General features: G+C 53.8%; 8 protein-coding genes across 8 annotated transcripts; 3 read left to right on the forward strand and 5 right to left on the reverse strand.

The window, feature by feature from the left end:
* Nucleotides 1-185: 185 nt before the first annotated feature.
* On the reverse strand, nt 186-2932 carry BJY04DRAFT_202496 (glycoside hydrolase family 2 protein). The gene is made up of 3 exons (XM_073713217.1): nt 1295-2932; nt 844-1251; nt 186-795 (listed from the first exon to the last, which is right to left on the reverse strand). The coding sequence occupies exons 1-3, from the start codon at nt 2698-2700 to the stop codon at nt 663-665; spliced, it is 1947 nt and encodes a 648-aa protein (XP_073565067.1). The 5' UTR covers nt 2701-2932; the 3' UTR covers nt 186-662.
* Nucleotides 2933-2938: 6 nt separating this feature from the next.
* Nucleotides 2939-5069, reverse strand: BJY04DRAFT_232794 (sugar porter family MFS transporter; the record flags this gene model as incomplete). The annotated part of the gene is made up of 3 exons (XM_073719808.1): nt 4403-5069; nt 4040-4348; nt 2939-3995 (listed from the first exon to the last, which is right to left on the reverse strand). Exons 1-3 carry the CDS (start codon nt 4639-4641, stop codon nt 2939-2941), a joined length of 1605 nt encoding a protein of 534 aa, XP_073565068.1. The 5' UTR covers nt 4642-5069.
* Nucleotides 5049-7192, forward strand: BJY04DRAFT_224223 (Zn(II)2Cys6 transcription factor; the record flags this gene model as incomplete). The annotated part of the gene is made up of 8 exons (XM_073717891.1): nt 5049-5102; nt 5158-5186; nt 5236-5310; nt 5359-5434; nt 5481-6112; nt 6157-6318; nt 6366-6908; nt 6976-7192. 8 exons carry the CDS (start codon nt 5049-5051, stop codon nt 7190-7192), a joined length of 1788 nt encoding a protein of 595 aa, XP_073565069.1.
* Nucleotides 7193-7918: 726 nt separating this feature from the next.
* On the forward strand, nt 7919-10211 carry BJY04DRAFT_224224 (uncharacterized protein; the record flags this gene model as incomplete). Its single annotated transcript, XM_073717892.1, has 3 exons — nt 7919-8236; nt 8287-8450; nt 8507-10211. The coding sequence occupies 3 exons, from the start codon at nt 7919-7921 to the stop codon at nt 10209-10211; spliced, it is 2187 nt and encodes a 728-aa protein (XP_073565070.1).
* A 190-nt stretch (nt 10212-10401) lies between these two features.
* BJY04DRAFT_224225 (copper transporter family protein) lies at nt 10402-11027 on the reverse strand (the record flags this gene model as incomplete). The annotated part of the gene is made up of 2 exons (XM_073717893.1): nt 10402-10878; nt 10947-11027. The coding sequence occupies 2 exons, from the start codon at nt 11025-11027 to the stop codon at nt 10402-10404; spliced, it is 558 nt and encodes a 185-aa protein (XP_073565071.1).
* A 55-nt stretch (nt 11028-11082) lies between these two features.
* On the forward strand, nt 11083-13455 carry BJY04DRAFT_202539 (ferric reductase family protein). The gene has a single exon (XM_073713218.1). The coding sequence runs from the start codon at nt 11181-11183 to the stop codon at nt 13356-13358; it is 2178 nt and encodes a 725-aa protein (XP_073565072.1). The 5' UTR covers nt 11083-11180; the 3' UTR covers nt 13359-13455.
* Nucleotides 13456-14902: 1447 nt separating this feature from the next.
* BJY04DRAFT_224228 (transmembrane amino acid transporter protein-domain-containing protein) lies at nt 14903-16784 on the reverse strand (the record flags this gene model as incomplete). The annotated part of the gene is made up of 10 exons (XM_073717894.1): nt 14903-14986; nt 15043-15158; nt 15221-15248; nt 15309-15506; nt 15579-15793; nt 15845-15988; nt 16047-16378; nt 16427-16499; nt 16550-16563; nt 16612-16784. The coding sequence occupies 10 exons, from the start codon at nt 16782-16784 to the stop codon at nt 14903-14905; spliced, it is 1377 nt and encodes a 458-aa protein (XP_073565073.1).
* Nucleotides 16785-17269: 485 nt separating this feature from the next.
* On the reverse strand, nt 17270-18387 carry BJY04DRAFT_232799 (isopenicillin N synthase family dioxygenase; the record flags this gene model as incomplete). Its single annotated transcript, XM_073719809.1, has 3 exons — nt 17270-17937; nt 17996-18154; nt 18223-18387. 3 exons carry the CDS (start codon nt 18385-18387, stop codon nt 17281-17283), a joined length of 981 nt encoding a protein of 326 aa, XP_073565074.1. The 3' UTR covers nt 17270-17280.
* Nucleotides 18388-19101: the final 714 nt, after the last annotated feature.

The following is a 19101-nucleotide window of genomic DNA, read 5'->3' on the forward strand; positions in this document are numbered from 1 at the left end:
GGAGGAACACGCGCCCAAATCTGCTGGAGCTCTCGCTCAGTTCCTGTGGACGCGAGACAAGACCGTTTGGGCTATATCGCGGAGACGCCTGCGATCAGTCTTGCGAGATGACAGTAGGGATCATTAAATAGGCTACGGCTACGTTGATAGTGTAGGGTACGATATTCATTGATTGAGTTGCTTAAGCACTATTTCTATCGTACACGAAGACTTTTGGTGTTGAGGGCTTCCAGTCCGCCTTCGTGATCCCTGAGGTGCCTCGATCGACTGATCTCAACAAGGAGTAGATACTATAGGCACGGAGACCGGTCCTCATCCTTCTGCACCTCGACGGTATCCAGACTCTGTTCGCTCGTTACAAGCCTAAGGCAAGTTTTGCCGTTCAGCGAGAGCGGGTCAACAGGCTTACATTACAGTACGCATGGGAATTCACCCGGATGCGCTATAGCGTCGTTGCAGGTGGGTGATGTGGGTGGCTTGCAAACAAATGATTTTGAATTCAACCGGCGGCCGAGGCTAATCTGAACTAAGAGAGGAGACGCCACGACAGCAGAAGAGGGGGTCGGGGATATCGGGCCCGAATCCGCCTGCAAGCCAGCCTCATCACGAAGGATCGATCTCCGGTGGGGGAGGCCCGTCCTTGACCGTATGCCAGTTAACCGTCAAGCAGCTGGCACCACGTTCTCATAGTAGTACTTTCTCGCACTGTCCATAATCGCCTTGACCCTCTCTGCCGGGACCTTCTCCCTTCGGTCGTATGAGTAAATCCCATTCACCTCCTGCTCGATGTCTGATCTGCAGCGAGATTAGCCCACATTGTTGCAAGACAGGCTGCGCACTCACAGCTGCGTGTAAACAAAGCCACACGTATGCCCTCCTTTAACGACCGCCATCACCAACTTCTCCAGACGATCGAGCAGGTCGTTTGGATCCGCAGCCGTTGTGTATCCCCAGTCCCTTGAGCCTTGCTCGGTATCATACGCAGGAGCAATGTTGACACCGCCAAACTCTGAGCAGATAACCGGCGCACCGGGTTTATGCTCCGAACCAGGATCAAGAGTGGTGGAGTCGGACGATATGGGATCGGTAAACATCTCCCCGTTCAGCTTCCGTGCTAGAATGCCACCTTCCATTGTCGAGCACATCTTAGCAAGCTCTGTCGAGTCACTGTAGTCATGGTAGGTCGTCAAGTCGGTCTGAATATGCTCCCAGCCGCAGTTGTCGTTGATCGGCCGCGTGGGATCCAGCTCCCTGCAGCAATTAGTCCATGATCGATCACCAGCGGGTGACTTACTTTGTCAATGAGCATAGGTAGCGGATATGCTCTCGCTCTTCTGTATTGTTCTTCAGGTTCTTGTACCCCCAGCTCTCATTAACTGGTGTCCAAACGACAACACTGGGATGGTTGCGATCTCTCTTCACCACCTGGGCCCATTCACTGTTGAAGCGGTCGACATATTCATCGCTAAACTCGTACGCATTGCCAATTTCGCCCCATACGAGATATCCCAGCCGATCGGCCCAGTACAGGAATGCAGGATCTTCGACCTTCTGGTGCTTCCGACAGCCATTGAAACCCAACTTCTTCGACATCTCAATGTCTGCCTTCAACGCTTCAGGCGAAGGAGGGGTGAGGCCGGTCTCAGGCCAGTACCCTTGATCGAGCACCAGAGTCTGGAAATATGGTTGGCCGTTGAGTCGGAATGTCCCATCCCCGTTGTCCCATGATATGCTCCTCATGCCGACCGCCGTGGTTACCTGATCAAGGACATTCCCATTCACGTCGAGTATCTCGATGACAACATCATACAGAAACGGATGCTCAGGGGCCCACAGTACAACCCCATCGCGCCAAGCGGCATGAACGTCGAGCAATCGCTCAGGTGAAATCTGACCTCGGTGATCTCGCACATCAACATCAACGCCGGCCAATCCACCGGCGATACCAGCCTCACCAATCCCAAGTTTGATCTCAGAAAAGCTCACAGTAACCCTCGCCGTAACTCCGCTGACATCCGCACCACTCATTTCAATAGATATAGTAGCTTTGATCTTCCCGCTCCCCGGATCCGATCCATCCAGCACCGTCCCACCCAGGGAATCCAGAATCCTCACTGCAGGGACAACCTCCAACCAGACGCTCTGCCAAATCCCGCTCGTCGGCGTGTAGAAGATACTCTCCGGGACAGGCCCCCAGTATTGCTTGCCGCGAGGCTGCGTAAGATCTGTTGGGGAGTCACGGACGCGAAGCGTCAGTCTTACTTGGTCGTGTTCCTGTGTCTGCGAAAAGGCGTCTGTGACGTCGATATCGAAGGAGATTTGGCCGCCTCGGTGCTCCGTGTAGAGGACTCCATTAAGCCAGACAGTGCACTCGTAGTCAACTGCGCCGAAGCGGAGGAGGAGTCGAGTTGTCGAGGTAGACGATTTATCCTTGTCGATTCGGATGTCCGGGATGTTGCGCTCGTACCAGATTACCTCGTGCGCTTCCTGCAGGTTTATGCCAGAGGCGGGGGTTTGAAAGGCGTAGGGGACGAGTATCTCTCTTCTCTCGCTTGAGTCAGTCTTCAAGGGGAGGCCGTCGATGTGCCATTCCTGCTCTAGCCCGGTGTTTTGGTCGTCAAAGAGGAAGGACCACGGTCCGTTGAGTGATTTCCAGGGTTGGTTCCTGCGGTAGAAGTCGGGACGTGGGTAGGATTCCATCCTGTGTGCTATTTGGGTGAAGAAGAAAGGTAATTCCAATATGGTAAAGAGGGGCTGTGACTACCCCGCCCAGATGACGTACACAGATCTACACGATAGCCTCAAGGGAGAACCTTGTTATACTGCTAGAGAACCATATATGTCCATGCTAAACCTGCTAAACCTGCTAAACCTGCTAAACCTGCTAAACCTGCTAAACCTGCTAAACCTGCTAAACCTGCTAAACCTGCTAAACCTGCTAAACCTGCTGAGCCACCTTGCCACTCTCCGCAGCCTCAACCTGCATCGTATTCAACACCGTCCCCGCATCTCGCTTGATGAGACTCCTCTTGACCGGATTCGGCGCCGAAAAGACCTCCTCCAACTCCTCCAGCGTCCGGTCCTTCGTCTCCGGGAAGAAAAACCACATAAAGACGATCTCGATCAGATCCCAAAACACAAAGACCAGGTAAAAGTAGTACTGAATGTTATCAAACGCAGGGCCAGAGCTGTACTGGATGATGACGCTGCTGACCGACGAGGCGAGGTTTCCGACCGCCGTCCCCTTTGCTCTGGTCGTGGTGGTGAGACATTCGGCGATGTACATGGATTGCAGAGGTGTCCAGCCAAAGGAGAAGATTATACCAAAGAGGTAGATGAATGCAATCGTGGTGTTTGCGGCAGAGGTGTTGCTGGGATCGTCGGTGGCGAGCTTGGATGTACCGGTGATGATGGCGAATGCGACGGAGCAGAAGAGGAGGGAGTAGATGAGCAGCGGCCGGCGACCGACGGTATCGGTCATTCTCGCGCCTAGCACGGCGCCGAGGAAGGAGAGAGGTGGGTAGATTCCGTTCAGGAGGAGCTTTCTGTTCTCCGACACAATGCCGGCATTCTCCAGCATGACAGGGAGGTAGTAGCTGGTGACCGAGTTGCCTGACAGCTGGCCGAAACAGGCCATGCCAATGGCGCAGATCAGGCGACGGCGGTTGGAGTGGCCGGTGTAGAGCTCGCGATAGTCCCACCAGGCTTTGTCAGATGCGTCGGTGGCAATGCTCTGCTGCATCTCCTTGAGCTGGAGGACAACAATCGGATGATGCGGGTCGTCGTCACCGTGGTATTTGGCAAGCACTTTGGCTGCATCGTCTGCCCGGTCGTGCGCTACCAACCATCTGGGGGACTCGGGGATGAACCAGACACCGAGGGCGACAAACACCGAGGATATGAGCTGGCACCAGATCGGAATGCGGAACGAGTCGCGGTTGTCAAGTCTCGCGCACGCGTAGACCACCCAGCTGGCGACAATCGAGCCAATGTACCTGTCGCTGTTAGAATGGCTTCCAGTGATCGACAGTTGACGTACCAGGTGCAGTTATACAGGCCGGTGAGCGTGCCTCTCCACGCCGGATGGGCCATCTCACTGACATAGCACGGAGCCGATACACAGCAGAAACTAACCCCAAAGCCAAGAATAAACCGGCCAGCCAGGAACATCCCTCGATTGACTGACGGACTCTGGACACATGTGCCGATGATGATGATCACTGCTCCAATGAACATCCCGACTCGACGACCCCAGTAGTCGTTGACAGGCCCGGTGAAGAAGACAGCTGGGATGGAGCCGATATTGTACATCGCGAAAACCAGACCAGTGCTCGAGCCAGCTGATCGCCTGTAACAATTGCAATTAGCGTGGTCCGTAAGATGAACTCGCAAGATAACTCACATATTGAAGAACTCCTGGTAGGAAGTCATGGCGTTGATACCGCCCATGAGCGACCCATCGTAGCCATTGAGACACCCGCAGAGATACGGGACGATGAGACAAATGTACAGCCGGATCATGGACATGGACAACGGGTTGTACTTGGTGTTCAGGGCGTCGTGAGCCACTCTCACCTCCTCTGTCTCTTGCGGGGCCTCATGCTGCTCAGCGGAGGGGTGGGCTGCCTTCTCGTCCGTCATGATTGAATGAAGGGTCTGCGATTCGCAAGTGGAAATCGTTAACGAGGCTTCTTCCCCCTAGACCGACCCCGACGCCAGTTATTTATATTCGAGGATGGGGATGGGGGGTCGGCAAAGATGGGCCAATGGCACGGCTGAAAATGATAAAACCCAGTTCTCCAGCCGCAGGGCCTAGCCATCCTGAGGAATTTCCCCACGGGGCAGGCGATTCTTGATTCTCGTGCAGTCCGTGCAGAGGGCTCGGGGAAGTCGGAACCGAGCAGAAGGCCATCGAACCACCTCTCCAACTTCCCCGCTTTGATTAGTTACTGTATAGGACTAGCTCCTACTACCGTGTGATCTGCGGTAACCCTCCTGCAGCTTTCGTATTGCTTCGTCCCGCCTATTCCATCTCCAGAGAGCGCAGCATGTCGTTGGAAGGGGAATCCGACTCGCGCAAACGCAAGAGAACCTCGCACGCGGTACTTCATCCCTGCCTGGACGCCTGATCACACCGGCTAAATTGTTTCCGCACAGTGCGACTCGTGTCGACACCGCAAGGTTCGGTAGGTTGTCGATTGCTTCTGTCAGTGACGCAGCACTAACCTCATAAAGATGCGACGGACGGCAGCCCTGCGCGACTTGTGCGGCATCTGGCGAGGATTGCCTGTTCGGCGCTGAAGCGATTCCGTTGGTTTCTCTGTAGACCGTTCAATGGATGACACTGATGTCCTACAGGAAAACAAAATCAGATCTCATTCTGGATGTGGCACTTCGTTCGGAAACCATGCTGCGTGAAATGTCCACCCAGCTGGTAAGCAATGCTCCAAAGGGCCCACGACTGCACTGACGACCTGCAGCATGCGCTTCTCGCAGCAGCTACCCCCGTAGATCCTCGAGTAGCCTCATCCCCTCTGGCTTTCTTCTCCCCCCACACGGTGGAGTCGTCTCATCGCCCCCCGAGTCCCCGAGATCAGATCTCCAACGCTATCCTGTCGCAGTTCCACTCCTCAACCACCGAGTCCATTCTCGCTTGGCCACACTTCAAAGACTCCCATTCCCTGCGTCAGAACTATCGCGGGTCAGTCTTCCACCTCGAGAGCCTGCGTACGCCGTTCAAGCCCAAGTCAACCGGAGTACTCCCGTACGCCACCAAATCCGACGTCCAATCAATTCTGCGAAGCTTCGAAGACAATGTCAATTTCTGGTACCCCACTCTGTCTCGGAGCAGGGCCGCCGAAATTGAACTACGAGTGCTGTCGGGTGGGCTAGACGAAAGTCTCGACTCATGTCTCGCCTTGTTGGTTATGGCTCTGGGTTGTGCGAGTGAGCTCATCCACTGCAGCGCTACGGACACGTCGAGGTCCAATCTAGAGCAACAGCATCGCTGGCAGTTGATTAGTGCACTCTATTTCGACTTCGCATTCAAAAAGATCCACCTCGCTCAGGCTGAGTGTTCCACCGAAGCAGTACAGTGTCTCTTCTTCACCGCGTGAGTATTCCATTGGCCAGATAGAGAGTTGCTAACGAATGCAGGCTATTTTTCGCCTTCTTGCAGCGGCCTATACAGGCCTGGTCATTCATCAGCGCCGCAGCAATCAAATGCCGTCTACTACTATCATATCCCGCTGTCGATGGTTTCAGTGAGAATCTCGAGTGTCTGCGTCGCATATTCTGGTCATGCTATATTCTAGAGAGGTTAGCCATCACGTTTCACTTGTTGGCCATGTATCTGATATAAGTAGCGACTACCTCGCTGAGCTCTCAGCCCTCCCACAGACTGGCATAGCGGAAATCGAATCTTCCATCCCCCTCCCTGGTGAATATCGCACACACGCCTCTTTATCTACCGAGGAACATTCATCGCTCTACTTTCTCGCGTGTATATCCATGCGTCGATTGCTAAACCGCGTGCACGACCTTCTCTATGCGCGCAGCAACGGCATCGCATCCGACACCAAACACTTCCCGTCAGTTGTAACTGAGCTAGACCACCAGCTCGAGAAGTGGAAAGACCTCCTTCCACCACCTTTTCAGTTTACACCTGACCATAACACCACGCGCTCAATCGAAGCGGGCTTCCTGCGACAGCGGTACCTGGCTTGTAAAAGTGTAATATACCGGCCATACCTGACGTGGGCGCTGTCACTCACAACGCGGGGGGAAGATATCCCACCAATCGCATATGATGGTTGCAAAACATGTCTCGAGGCCTGCTGCTTACATGCACAGAATCTCCAGGGCTTCTCACAGACAGTCATGGTTGACACTTGGATTTGCTCGTTGTCGTAAGAACTCAGCATTTTTCTTAGCCAGCATGAATGCAATTGGGGCTACTTGGCTAACAAAGATTAGAATGGCGTCAGTCATGTTGATTGTATTAGCAGCTGCGCGAGAACCGTCCCTCGTTGGGTGCCTACCACCAGGGGTGTCTGAGATTGGCCCGAATTTGAGCAAGAACCTGACACAATGGATGCAGATTCCAGGACATGGTGTGTCGCCGAGCGTTCTGCAAAGCATCAGGCTGATTGAAGATGCTACTGTGTCCCTGTGCACGATTCTGGAGCTTTAGGGTGTGCACTACACACGAACACGCCTTGACACGCAGAAAGACACTGTTCTGCGCTGAACATTATCTGTTTGATCTACGCGTCACAGAACCTGACCGGTAACTACATCGCCAGCCGCTTACTGTCTCCTTCAGACGTACGTGCCTCCCCACCACTGTGGTCTAACGGCATCAGTAGTGAGCAGGGGCTGACTCTAACCACAAGATCCGGAATCCCTTCCAGCGATCCTTTTTAGTGAACCTCATAGCATTTTGTCTCAATAGATTGCCGTATAAAGCACCATCCAAGGCCAGTTAAGGATAATAGTCACCAAAGACAACGGCCGTATGTATACTGAAGCTGTGTAAGCGTCCGTCCGCTCCATCGATTGACAGCAGATGCTCATGCCGCAACCGCTTCCACGGCCTATAAGGTGCGCATTGACAAGAAATGGTGTTTCCAGTCTTAACTGGGATATGGATATTGCTATGGCTCTATGATGTGATCCTGTTGCTATTGCTGTGTTTTTGTGTCCAGATAATAAGTCGCTGTGATGTTATGTAGCACCATAAGCAGTCGTACTTCTACTGTCACGATGATCTGCATTCACAGCCTCACCGGCGACTCCACAAGACTAACCGCACAGGGTTTAGCAGCTTATCTGAATTCTACCCCTGAAATCTTGCGGCTGCCTAGCTCCGATACTCCAATATCTTCCACTCTCACACATGGCGGACAGTCTACACACGATGAAGGCCCCCGGGTCGAGTATAATCGAGCTCGTATCCGCGCGGCGCGACCAGTTTTTTACCCCCCGGTCCAGGCAGCAACGACACACCAAGTACAAGGGCTGGAAAACAACACTCTGCCTCGGCTCAATCACCTCGTTCATAGTCCTGCTCCTCAACCTTATCCTGGTCTTGTATGCGAGTCTCCGGCATTCAGAGCATGGGAAGAGCGTTCTCTATTCGGGTAGTTGCGCCCGCGTTAAAGAGCTTAGTACAGGAATGCATGTTCTAATCAACATGCTGAGTACGACCTTGCTGAGTGCGAGCAATTTTGCCATGGTATGTATGCTCTTCTTGGCCCGGTGCAGTCGTGCTAATTGACGGTCTAGCAATGTCTCAGCGCGCCAACAAGGCAGGACGTCGACCGCGCCCACGCGCGCAAGAAATGGCTTGACATTGGCGTCCCGAGCGTGCGCAATCTGTGGCGGATCCCGAAGATCCGGCTTGTCCTGTGGCTTTGTCTTGCGGCGTCGTCGGTGCCGCTTCATTTGTTGTTCGTATAGACTTCGCTTCTCTCCTCTCTACAGACGTGTACTGACCACCTGGTAGTTACAACTCGAGTGTCTACTCCACCATAGCCGCAACAGAATACGACATCTACGTCGGCAACGCAAACTTTACCTCTCTAACGCCCATCGATGTCCAGCGGGTCTTTGCTGAAGGTTCCAACGAGAGTTTACCACTGCAATCCGCAACCCACCTAGTGGACATGGCAGACCGGCTAGTCAAGCTTACGCCGCAAGACTGCATCTCTGCCTACGCAACAAACTACCAATCCAAATACGGCAGCCTGGTACTCGTCAGCAGCGACTTCCACCCCTCGCAATCCCCGATTAATCTCGTTGAACGCCAAGGAATAGCCGGGTCGATGGATGACGGGGCGTACGACCCGTACCAGTGGCTCTGCCAGGACCAGGGCCAAGACCGGCCGTATAAGTCCTATCAATGCGCGCATTATCTCAGTGATATAAAACAGGCGAGTCGGTGGATGGTTCGCGGGTATCAGGTTGAGTATTGCCTTGCGGAGAAAACGGAGGAGAAGTGTACGCTCGAGTATAGTTTGCCGCTGGCGGTTACCGTGCTCGGGACTAATGCCGTCAAGGCGGTGCTTATCTGTGTTGCGGTTTTGCTGCTTGGGGGAGATCGCAATCCGCTGTTGACGCTGGGTGATGCGATTGCGAGTTTCTTGAGAGTGCCGGACTGTCATGATGGGAGTGGGATGGGTGAGTGTTTGCTGACCAGGGATGTTGTGACTCGCCGCGAACGAGCGGACCGGTGGATTCAGTTCAAGATTGCATTGAGCAGGGGGGCAGAGTATTGTGTCTTTGCTTTGCGGGCATTCAGGATCCCCATGCCGACTCGACTGAAGCTGTGGTCCTACTATGTCCCGCCATGGAAAGAAGAGAGAAACGACCCTGAGTTGTTCACATACAACGCCATCCCCCGACGACGCTGGTCTTCGCTCTCCATGACTCGCTGGATAATCTGCCTCTCCTTCTGTTTCGGCGCCATCCTCTCATGTATCTGTCTGCTGGCATACGCATTCGACCGCATGGCCGACACAGAGGGTGCATGGGACGGCTTCGGCGCAGTAAAGGCAAACACCATGATCCAGGCAGATCAGTGGCCTAGCGGATTAGTCGCGAACACGCTGATCGCCAACGTGCCGCAAGTGGTCTTCTCGGGTTTGTATTTCATGGTGAACAGCGTCCTCACGAGCTTGACGCTCGCCGGCGAGTGGAACACTTTCTCGGTTCAGAGAAAGGGACTGCGGGTTTCGACGAGGCCGCAGGGCTATCAACGGAGGACATATTTCCTGTCTCTGCCCTTGCGGTATGGTCTGCCGCTCATTGCGATGTCGGGGTTGCTGCACTGGCTCATGTCGCAGAGTATCTTTCTCGTGCGGATCCTGGCGTATACGGCGTGGCAGGAGAGGGATGCTTCGTCGGATGCGATGACGCTGGGGTACTCGCCGCCAGCGGTGGTGACGGTGATCTGTGTTGGGTCGCTTCTTCCGGCTGCGTTGGTCTGGGTTGGCTTGAGGAAGTTCAAGTCGGGGATGCCGGTCGCGGGGAGCTGCAGCCTTGCGATCGCTGCTGCTTGTAGTTCGAGAGTGGAAAGGGAGGATATCAAACAGTATATCCACTATGAGCGTCTCATGTGGGGGGTTGAGTTAGATCAGACGGGAGTCGGCCATTGTGCTTTCTCGAATGAACAGGTCGATTCACCAGAGGATGGTGTGGTGTATCAATAATAGTTTCAGTTCTTCTGCCTACTCCCTCTCATCCAATTGTCACACTCTCAAGTACTCAAGTGTTGTGAGTTGCGTTCAGCGTCCATCTCGGACGCGGGGGTATACGCTTGTAAATTCAACCGACTTCCGTGGAGCCGGGGTCAGCGCCAGCGCTGTCTATCATAAGAGTATATACGTCTCTATCTCGCCATTACCCGCAGCATTTCGTCGCCTCCTCCTGCACCTTCTCCGCCGGCCCCTGTGTCTGCCCCAGCACCACCCGGTATTGCCCCCAATCGAAGAACAGCTTGCCCAAAAAGGCGCCGATAAGTATGGAAATGATCATGTATCCGTTGTAGTACATCGCGATCAACATGGTAATGTATGCGACACCGAACTGGGTAACGTGCAGTATCGCCCGGATGACTTGCTGTATCGGACTCGCGCGGTAGGTGATGACGCTCGGTGGTGCACCGCAGACTAACGGGTCATCGAGCTGTGAAAGGGCGTGTCGGTGGAACTGCCGCTGCAGCCCCTCTTCGTAGTCTTTTGTCACGCGACGGAGGAATTCAAGGGATACGCCGAGGAGGGCGACGCCGATGCAGGAGACGGCAAACATGGCTTTGGTGGTGACGTGCCATGTCGAGGCGAGGAAGCAGGTGTCTATCGTGTTCCAATTCCAGATCATCTAGACAGAGAGGCCGTTAGCATGCTAAACAGTTTAGGTGGAATCCGGGGAAGGGTGGCATGATGTACCTCTGTGGTACAGGTGACATTGGTGGCTGAGGAACCCATGTCCATGCCGCCATGGCGAGGAAGGAGGCTGTGGGCGTTCATCTCGGGAGGAAGCCGTGCAGATGCTTCTGTTGGAATTGCGTGAGGTGATTGTCCAGAGAGTGAGGCTTACGTCTTAAGTCTTATATCCCTCGGGATTGTGTCATTTAGACAGCAGTGGGGCTTGCGTTGGTTTGAGCACATTTATTCCTTGGCATGCAGTTTCTATTGGTTGAAACAGCCCTAATGTGCTCAACGCCGCCCCTCTGTTGGAGATTTGCGCATCTTGGTTTCATCCAGACAGCTGCTCGGAGATATAATACCCTCCCGTTGCCAGTTGGAAGATGGATTATCACTCTATCCATAATGCTGTCTCCCCGCCACATCCAGGACTTCAGTGAAGACTCGGAGCTCGAGTATCACTGGGGCTACGCCTCCCGCCAGGTTCCGTGTCTCAATGATGTCGGCTCCTGCGAGTACCTCGATGCTGTCTACGGCGAGCACGACCTGGGCATGACCTATACTTTCATCCTTTGGGCGGTCATCTGCGGTATCCTTCTGCTGTGGGCGCTCACCCGCCACCTGTTCCCGCTCTCGCGAGTGACAGCTCCCTCCAAAGAGCAGCTGCTGGAGGATTCGCGTCCGAAGCAGAATGCCTTGTACCGGTTAGGAACGTCAGTCAAGGCCTTTGGCCGCCGCTACCTCCTCCCGGAGAGCTTCTGGCCGTCAGTCTTCGGCCACACCACCCGCCTGCAAGTCCTCATTCTCACCATCCTCATTGGGTACCTGACCATCTTCACCTTCATCGGAATCACCTACAAGACCTGGGTGACCCCCGTGAAGGACATGCCGGGCGTCTACAACACTCGCACTGGCCTCGGGCCCTGGTCCGACCGCATCGGGGTGCTCGCATTCGCCCTGACCCCCCTCTCCGTGCTCCTCGCCAGCCGCGAATCGCTCCTGTCGCTCATCACGGGCGTCCCCTACCATCATTTCATGTTCCTGCACCGCTGGCTCGGGTGGGTCATCTTCATCCAGTCCGCCCTCCACACCCTCGGCTGGACAATCATCGAGGCCCGCCTGTACCAACCGCAACCGAAGGTCTGGAACGACTGGGTCGCTCAGCTCTACATCATCTGGGGTATCGTTGCCATGATCCTGCTCTCGTTTATGGTCACTTTTAGCACCCAATGGGGCATCCGCTTCACAGGTTACGAATTCTTCCGCAAGTCCCACTACGTCCTCGCGATGGTCTACATTGGCGCATGCTGGGGTCACTGGGCGCAACTCTACTGCTGGATGATCGCCTCGCTTCTGGTCTGGTTCTTCGATCGCGGTGTGCGCTTTGTTCGCACCTTCTCCCTCCATCACTTCAACACGCCAAACACAAACTCCTCCTTCGGCATGCACGTCCCACAGGCACGCATGAAGCTCTTCCAGCGCAGCCACGACGGCGACGTCGTCCGCCTGGACTTTGAACACAACCACGACGAGTGGAAGATCGGTCAACACTTCTTCCTTACCTTCCCGGAGCTCACCATCTGGCAATCTCACCCCATGACACCGGCAAACCTCCCGGGTCTGAACCCGAAAGGCCAGAACCATACATACATCATTCGCGCACGAAAGGGCATGACCAAGCAACTAGCCAAACTTGCCGAATCACCACTCGAGCCCAAAGAAGCCCCAACAACATCCGTCGTCCTCTCAGGCCCATACGGCCAATCCATCCTCGCCGACGACTTCTATCTCGACGACGAAGTCAACCTGTTTTTCGTGGCCGGTGGCACAGGCGTAACGTTCGTCCTGCCCGCCCTCCTAGCACTCATCACCCAAACCACCTCCCGCCGCGGCCTGATCGAGTTCGTCTGGGCGATTCGCCGCAAAGACGACTTGCAATGGATCGAACCCGAGCTCGCCCAATTGCGCCGCGCCGCCGCTTTGTCCTCGAACTTCCGCATCCGGATCTTCGTCACTCGCGGCGCGGACGACGCACCCACCCCGCCGAACGAATCCGTGCCTTTTGAGCCGGCCTCGAAGGAGATCAGCGTTGTGAACGATCACATCAGACCTGCATCTCTGTCCTCCTCTTCCACGCCTATCCCGTCAGACCCGGAGTCGGAGATGAAAGAAACGACATTCGCCATCCATGAACCCTCTTCTTCTGCATCGCTGTCCTCGGGCCACTCCGAGCATCCCGATCTATCCACGCAGGTCAACGACTTTGTGAATCGCACGGTCGCCGGTCCCGTCAGGGTCATTGCGTCGGGCCCGCTAGGCATGATTCGGGATCTAAGGCGTGTGGTTGCCGAGTTGAACCAGCCTGGGCGCGTGTGGAGGGGCGAGGAGCGGTTTGACGTGCAGCTTGTGCATGACGACCGGTTGGAGTATTAGTGTGGTGTAGTAGGGATTGAGCTGGTCTTGGTCTTGTTGAGTGCGATGGGGAATTGTATATAGTATACCCTAAGCTGCACATGAATATAGAATAGAGATTTTCTATAAATAATCGTTGAGTCTAGAGCGACGGGGCGTAGCATCTTCGCAGATCTAGTTGTAGACAATCGGTACACCCGCTGCTAAGCTCTTCTACCCTACCCCTACGCGGAATTCTGAGCAACAGAAGATATATGCCGATTGTTATCGTTTGTTTTGGCGTTTTATCTCCTGTCAACGGCGAAACGATAATGATGAGAGGAATGTTCTTTATTGTCTTTCTTGCCCTGAGGCTGAGTCTAATGTACACCCAAAATGGCTTCTACCAAGGTCCCTGATCACATCACAACGCCAGTCCAATCGCCAACCTCAGCACTGACAGGACCATCACATTAAGGGCCTGTCCTGCGCTCCATCTTCCTCCCAATAAGAAGAAACATGGAGACGTACGTAGCAGCCCTCCGCTGGCGCCTCGCTTCTTTACTTGAGGCTTGTATGGGAGATCGTGATGACAAGGAAGGATCGGGAGAGGGCAAAGGCTGTTCGTCGCGGGATGGTATGATGTGTAATGTTCTTAGATTTCTTGATCTTTATCGCTTGGCGCAAGAGACGATAGATGTCGCAGACGAGCTCAAGCGCTAGGGAGATTTTGATATACGTCAATATTCCTGTGCTGTTCACAAATATGTACCAGTATTGACACCATTGACATTCTGTGGATACTACACTGTATGCCAGCGAGGTTTATATCAGCATTTTCTTAGATCACGATTGCTGACTCGCGGGCATTGTATATTGGTGACAAGGCTGGATCCACCTTCAGCCTTTCGCGCCATTTTGCAAGACAGCCTTGCGCGGGGTACGAGGGGTATATTAGACTCCTCTTCTCTCGTCGAACCTTGGAAATTCAAAAATTCTTCAATCTCTACCCTCTATTCCCAAACCCAGAGGTAAGCCCTGCTGTTTTGTTCGCTCGCGACCAGAGCAGAGCATAGGCGCATGCTAACCACCTTAGCTCAACCGCTCAATAACGATGCCACCCCCCGCCGGCTGGACCTCGTGGTCGCAAGGCGCAGAAGACCTAGCCATCAACTCCGTCCAGCAAAACTTTGCTTGGTACCAGGACATGCAGAACGAGGGTTGGGTGGTACGTGGCAGCTTTAAGACTGCACTGGATGATACACGAGAAAGCCGATGCTAACAGGCTTCTCCACCAGATGGTCGTCCAAACAACAGGCCAGCACGACGAGAGCGGCCAGCGTATCGTGCGCTACATCATGACGACGACCGATCAGTTGCGGAAGTTCAGACCTATCACGCCCGGTGGGGAATGCTATAGGGTTGTCGCGCAGAATGGCTGGGTTTATAAGACGCCGAATTGATCTTCTGTGATTCAAGATATGTACCATCTCATGCGATGGTTGATGCGCGTTACCGAGAGAGAGAATATATACGAACTATAATACATATGGACAATCCATCCCCTTCTTACGATGAGCGACAGATCAAGCGTTATTCGCGCACGAGAACGAAGCCTTGCTCGAGTCCTCGTGGAGCGCTTTTCCAGAGACATAAAGACCTAACCCGCACTACGCCACCTGTCAGCTATATGTATATCTCCAGCAACGCTCCGGAAGTCACTTACAATTGTCGCTGCCACAACAATCATGCCAAAGTTGACAATGGTAAGAAAGGTCTTCATCGTCGTCGCGAAGAGCCGGTCCTTGTTCAGGTACAGCCAGAACATTCCGCTGAAACCATCTATACACCCCATTAGCTTCTCCTTTCCATACAAGGCCGAATAACAGTGTGAAGGAACGTACAGGTAAACCAACTCGCAAACAGCGAAGCCTAGATAATATCAAGTCAGTCCTCCCCCAGTCTGTACTGTACGGAGTGCGCAAAACTCACAATCAAACTCAACAGGTTATTAAACACGGGAATCGCACTCGCAATTACCCACGCCACAACCCACAGACCAAACCCAATGCCCACCCAGGACCCAACAGCTACAAGATCTTTCTTGTGCATCCGGTCTGTCTTGCGGAAGATCCGCACGTAGACGTACTTGCTTGCCACGTGGCCGTTGACAACGCCGCCGATGATGATCTATCCGCATATTAGTTCATGCGTGCCAGAATAACATGGATACCATGTCAGTGGGGGAGGTATAGGGCATACAGTCGGCAGCGCAATCCCATACGCAACCTTCCCAACAATCGGGCTTGCAGAGCCCAGAGCCGGCGACGTGACCTCGGAACCAGCGTAGCAGTATATGACGACTGCGCTGACAATGTACAAGATCGTGTCGGTGCCTTGCAGCAGGAAGAGCGATTTCGGGTATTCCTTTGGGTCTTTGAGTTCGGAAATGAAGCCGAAGAAGGCGACGTGGCCGGCTAGTAGGGTTAGGACTATGGTAAGAAGGTGTAGAGTGAAGTGAGACATACAGTAGGAAAAGACAATGTTGCATACGCCTAGAAAGGCATGGTACAGATTCGTGTCCACGGCTGCCTCGAGCTCGCCTTTCCAGGGCCGTTCGATGCCGACGGCGACCATGACGATCATGACGGCTGAGAAGACACTCAGGAATGCTATGTGCAGTCAGTCTTGACGTTGCTGATAATTGGCGATGGAGGGTAGGTCACTCACAAGCAACAGAAAGATAGGAAACCTTCGCCGACGTCCTCGGCAAGCAGAGCACATAACTCAGCACTAACCCGACAACCCCAAAAACAATAGTGCAGGTGCCATGATCGGTAATCGTGTTCATGGCCACGGTGAAGGTCAAGATGTGGCTCGCCATGATGAACACGATGAGCAGGAGCTGGCCCATGCCGAGAAACTCACGGCCGAATTTCCCAGCGAGCACTTCGCCGGCGTCGGCCATGCTCTGCACGTGCGGGTACGCCCAGCGGAATTGGCCGATGGTGTACCCAGTGTACGTGGACATGAGACCGAAGCCGATCAGGAGGATGATTGCGCTAGGAGGGTTAGTTCGAGGGTAAGGGAAACTGGGTGGAAGGACTTACGGGACGAGACCGAGGGTAGCGACTACAGAAGGGAGAGAGAGAATGCCAATGGAGACGGTTTCGGCGACCATGACTGCAATATGAGTATACTGTCATCTCAAAGGGATTTACGTATAAACCTACGGAACCCCGCTTGCCTAGGACGCATGAGCAGACAGTCAGACAACAGGAGAGGAACCACGTACCACCAGCTCAGCACCTTGTACTTGATCTCCGCGTCTGCCTCATCGCCAAAGACGTCTTCCGCGATCTGCTTCTTCTCGTAGTTCTTCTCTTCGTCGTCGATGGTGGCATCGTAGTCCCTTGCAGGAGCCGCATGGAGCTCCAACACAGGGTCGGGGGAGTTGCTGTGAGTCATGTTCCGTCACCTAGTACCAACTAGCGCTCTGTGAAGCTATTAGGTATCGGAGCTCAGGGCTGAAGATAGGGTGGCTGTCCGTTGCAACGGGGTATGGGTTACAGGCGGCTGACTCAAAGCTCAAATGTCAACTCGATCAGAACAAGGGACGCCTGGAGAAAAAGCAGCACCCGTCGAGTAGAGATGGATGACACATCGCTACCCCGGTTTCTGTCGAATTTGCGCTCTCGCCGGCGCTCTGTGTGTTCGATAGTTCCACTCTGGCTAGCTGTTACCTAATTGCCAAGAGGATGAGTCCCGAGGCGAGATTTGAATCTGATTCTGATTCTGCAGTTACTTTTTCTAGCGAATTAGAATAGACAGAAGAGAGAATGCTCCACTGTGGTCCCTGGATGGATGGAGTCACGTGCTGGCATATACCCTCTGGACGCAAACGGAAGATATTATTACAAGTACAACTTCTTAAGTACGCCTGACGCTTACACGCCCCTTGCTTCTAATAGAGCTGCGAATTCCGCAACTCCTGAAGCTCCAACATTGAAATATCATCATATCTCGACGGATGGTCACCGTCCACAAACACCGGCATCGCACCCACACCCTGCTCTCGAGACGGCTTCAGGAAAAATCCAATAGAGAACCGCTCAGATACAGTCCCTGTGTCAGCCACAGTCTGCGGAGTAGTCACCCGATGCAATCCCGCTCTCAGATTCCCATTCGTCCAGCGCTGCAGCGTGTCACCCACGTTGATGATCATCTCGTACCGCGACCGAGGCACCACAGGAACGTATCCCGAATCGTTGATGTGATCCCAGACTTCAAGGCCGCCTACAGTGTCCTGCAAGAGGAGAGTGATGATTCCGAGATCCGTGTGCGGCCAGATACGGTTGGTCGAGCCGTCTTTGAGGTCATCAACGGGGACGGCAGGGTAGTGGCTCAGGCGAAGGTCGCTGGTGCGTTCGCGGATTGCGTGGGATAGTGATCCCGGTGCGAGATCAAATCCCACCTCAAGAGCTTCGATCAAGGCGAGCGCGATCTGCTGGCACTGGTCGTAGTAGGTCTGGACGGTGGGGCGGAATGAATCCAGCCCCGGAGTAGTTGGCCAAACGTTTGGGAACATTTCGTCTTCAGCGGATCCGCAGTCGAAGTGTTCCTGTTCATGAAGTGTGAGCTTGGTTTAGACAGAGCGACGGGCGCGGGGGTCTATATACTTTGGCATCTTTGAGCTCAGCCTGACTGCCAGCTCCATGCTTTTTGAGAGTGGATGTCTTCTCTTCGCCCAGACGACTCCAGCCGCGCTGCTGATTGACGCCAGGGGTATTGGCGGCTGTCTGCTTCTCACTCACAGGAAGGTCAAAGAAGGTCTTGCTCTATGCAGGAAGGAACAAAGGTTATCGTGACTCTTTCCCGTAACGCATTCGAAGTTGGGTCGACTTACCGACTCGAATATACCATCCACACCCTCGTCTGAGATGCCATGATTGACGAGCTTGACAAACCCCGAGGTTGCAAGTGCGTAGCGGAGTGACTTTGCAAACTCCCGACGGTCTACTGCACTCCCGTAGGCCCATTGGCGCCCGTCGAGGATCTGGATTGCAGACATGGGGGTTATCGTTGGGCTTCTGCCAGTATGCGACACGACCAGTTCCTAGTAATGCTTTGAGAGAATCATGATTTATATCGTCGGATTGCCAGGGTTGATAAGGTTTGCGGAACCATGAATACTACTGCAATGCTGACGACACGATATCTACGAAGTATCCTGAGACATAGTCACCTTGATCAGGTGCACTGTCACTGAAGCCGTATGAAGAAGCATTCATCGAAACAAGGGTGAAGCAATCCGGCTCCGGCTTTCAGGCCAGTTATAACTGGCAGAGACAGGACGTTGCGTCCCATCTCATCATTGCACCTCTCGGCAGACCTCGCTTGAATATCTCCACTGGTTCGATCAGTAAACACGAAGAAATACTCTACCTGACCGGACATTCTGGTTACATTCTTGACCTGCAATCTGCACGGGTTCCATGTTTCAACAGCCAGTTGCAGGAGACGGAGATCTTTTCCGATACCAGTTCCGGCCTCAAGGAATGAGACTTTATATATCGCTCCCTACACAAGAAGCAAAAGGTAAGTCCACGCGTCATCACCATGCTCCGTCCGAGGTAGCGAGGTTACTCTGGAGCCTGCGACAATCGGTTCACATACGGTTGATGAACATTATCCAGAGCAAAGTAAGAGTGCATTACTTCCGGTACGTGAGAAAACAACCCCTCGATGTCGCTGTTCTCGGCGTTAATTTATGCTATGAGAGCCA

The sequence above is a fragment of the Aspergillus karnatakaensis genome, assembly GCF_047715665.1.
Source record: "Aspergillus karnatakaensis strain CBS 102800 unplaced genomic scaffold BJY04scaffold_86, whole genome shotgun sequence".
NCBI lineage: Eukaryota > Fungi > Ascomycota > Eurotiomycetes > Eurotiales > Aspergillaceae > Aspergillus > Aspergillus karnatakaensis.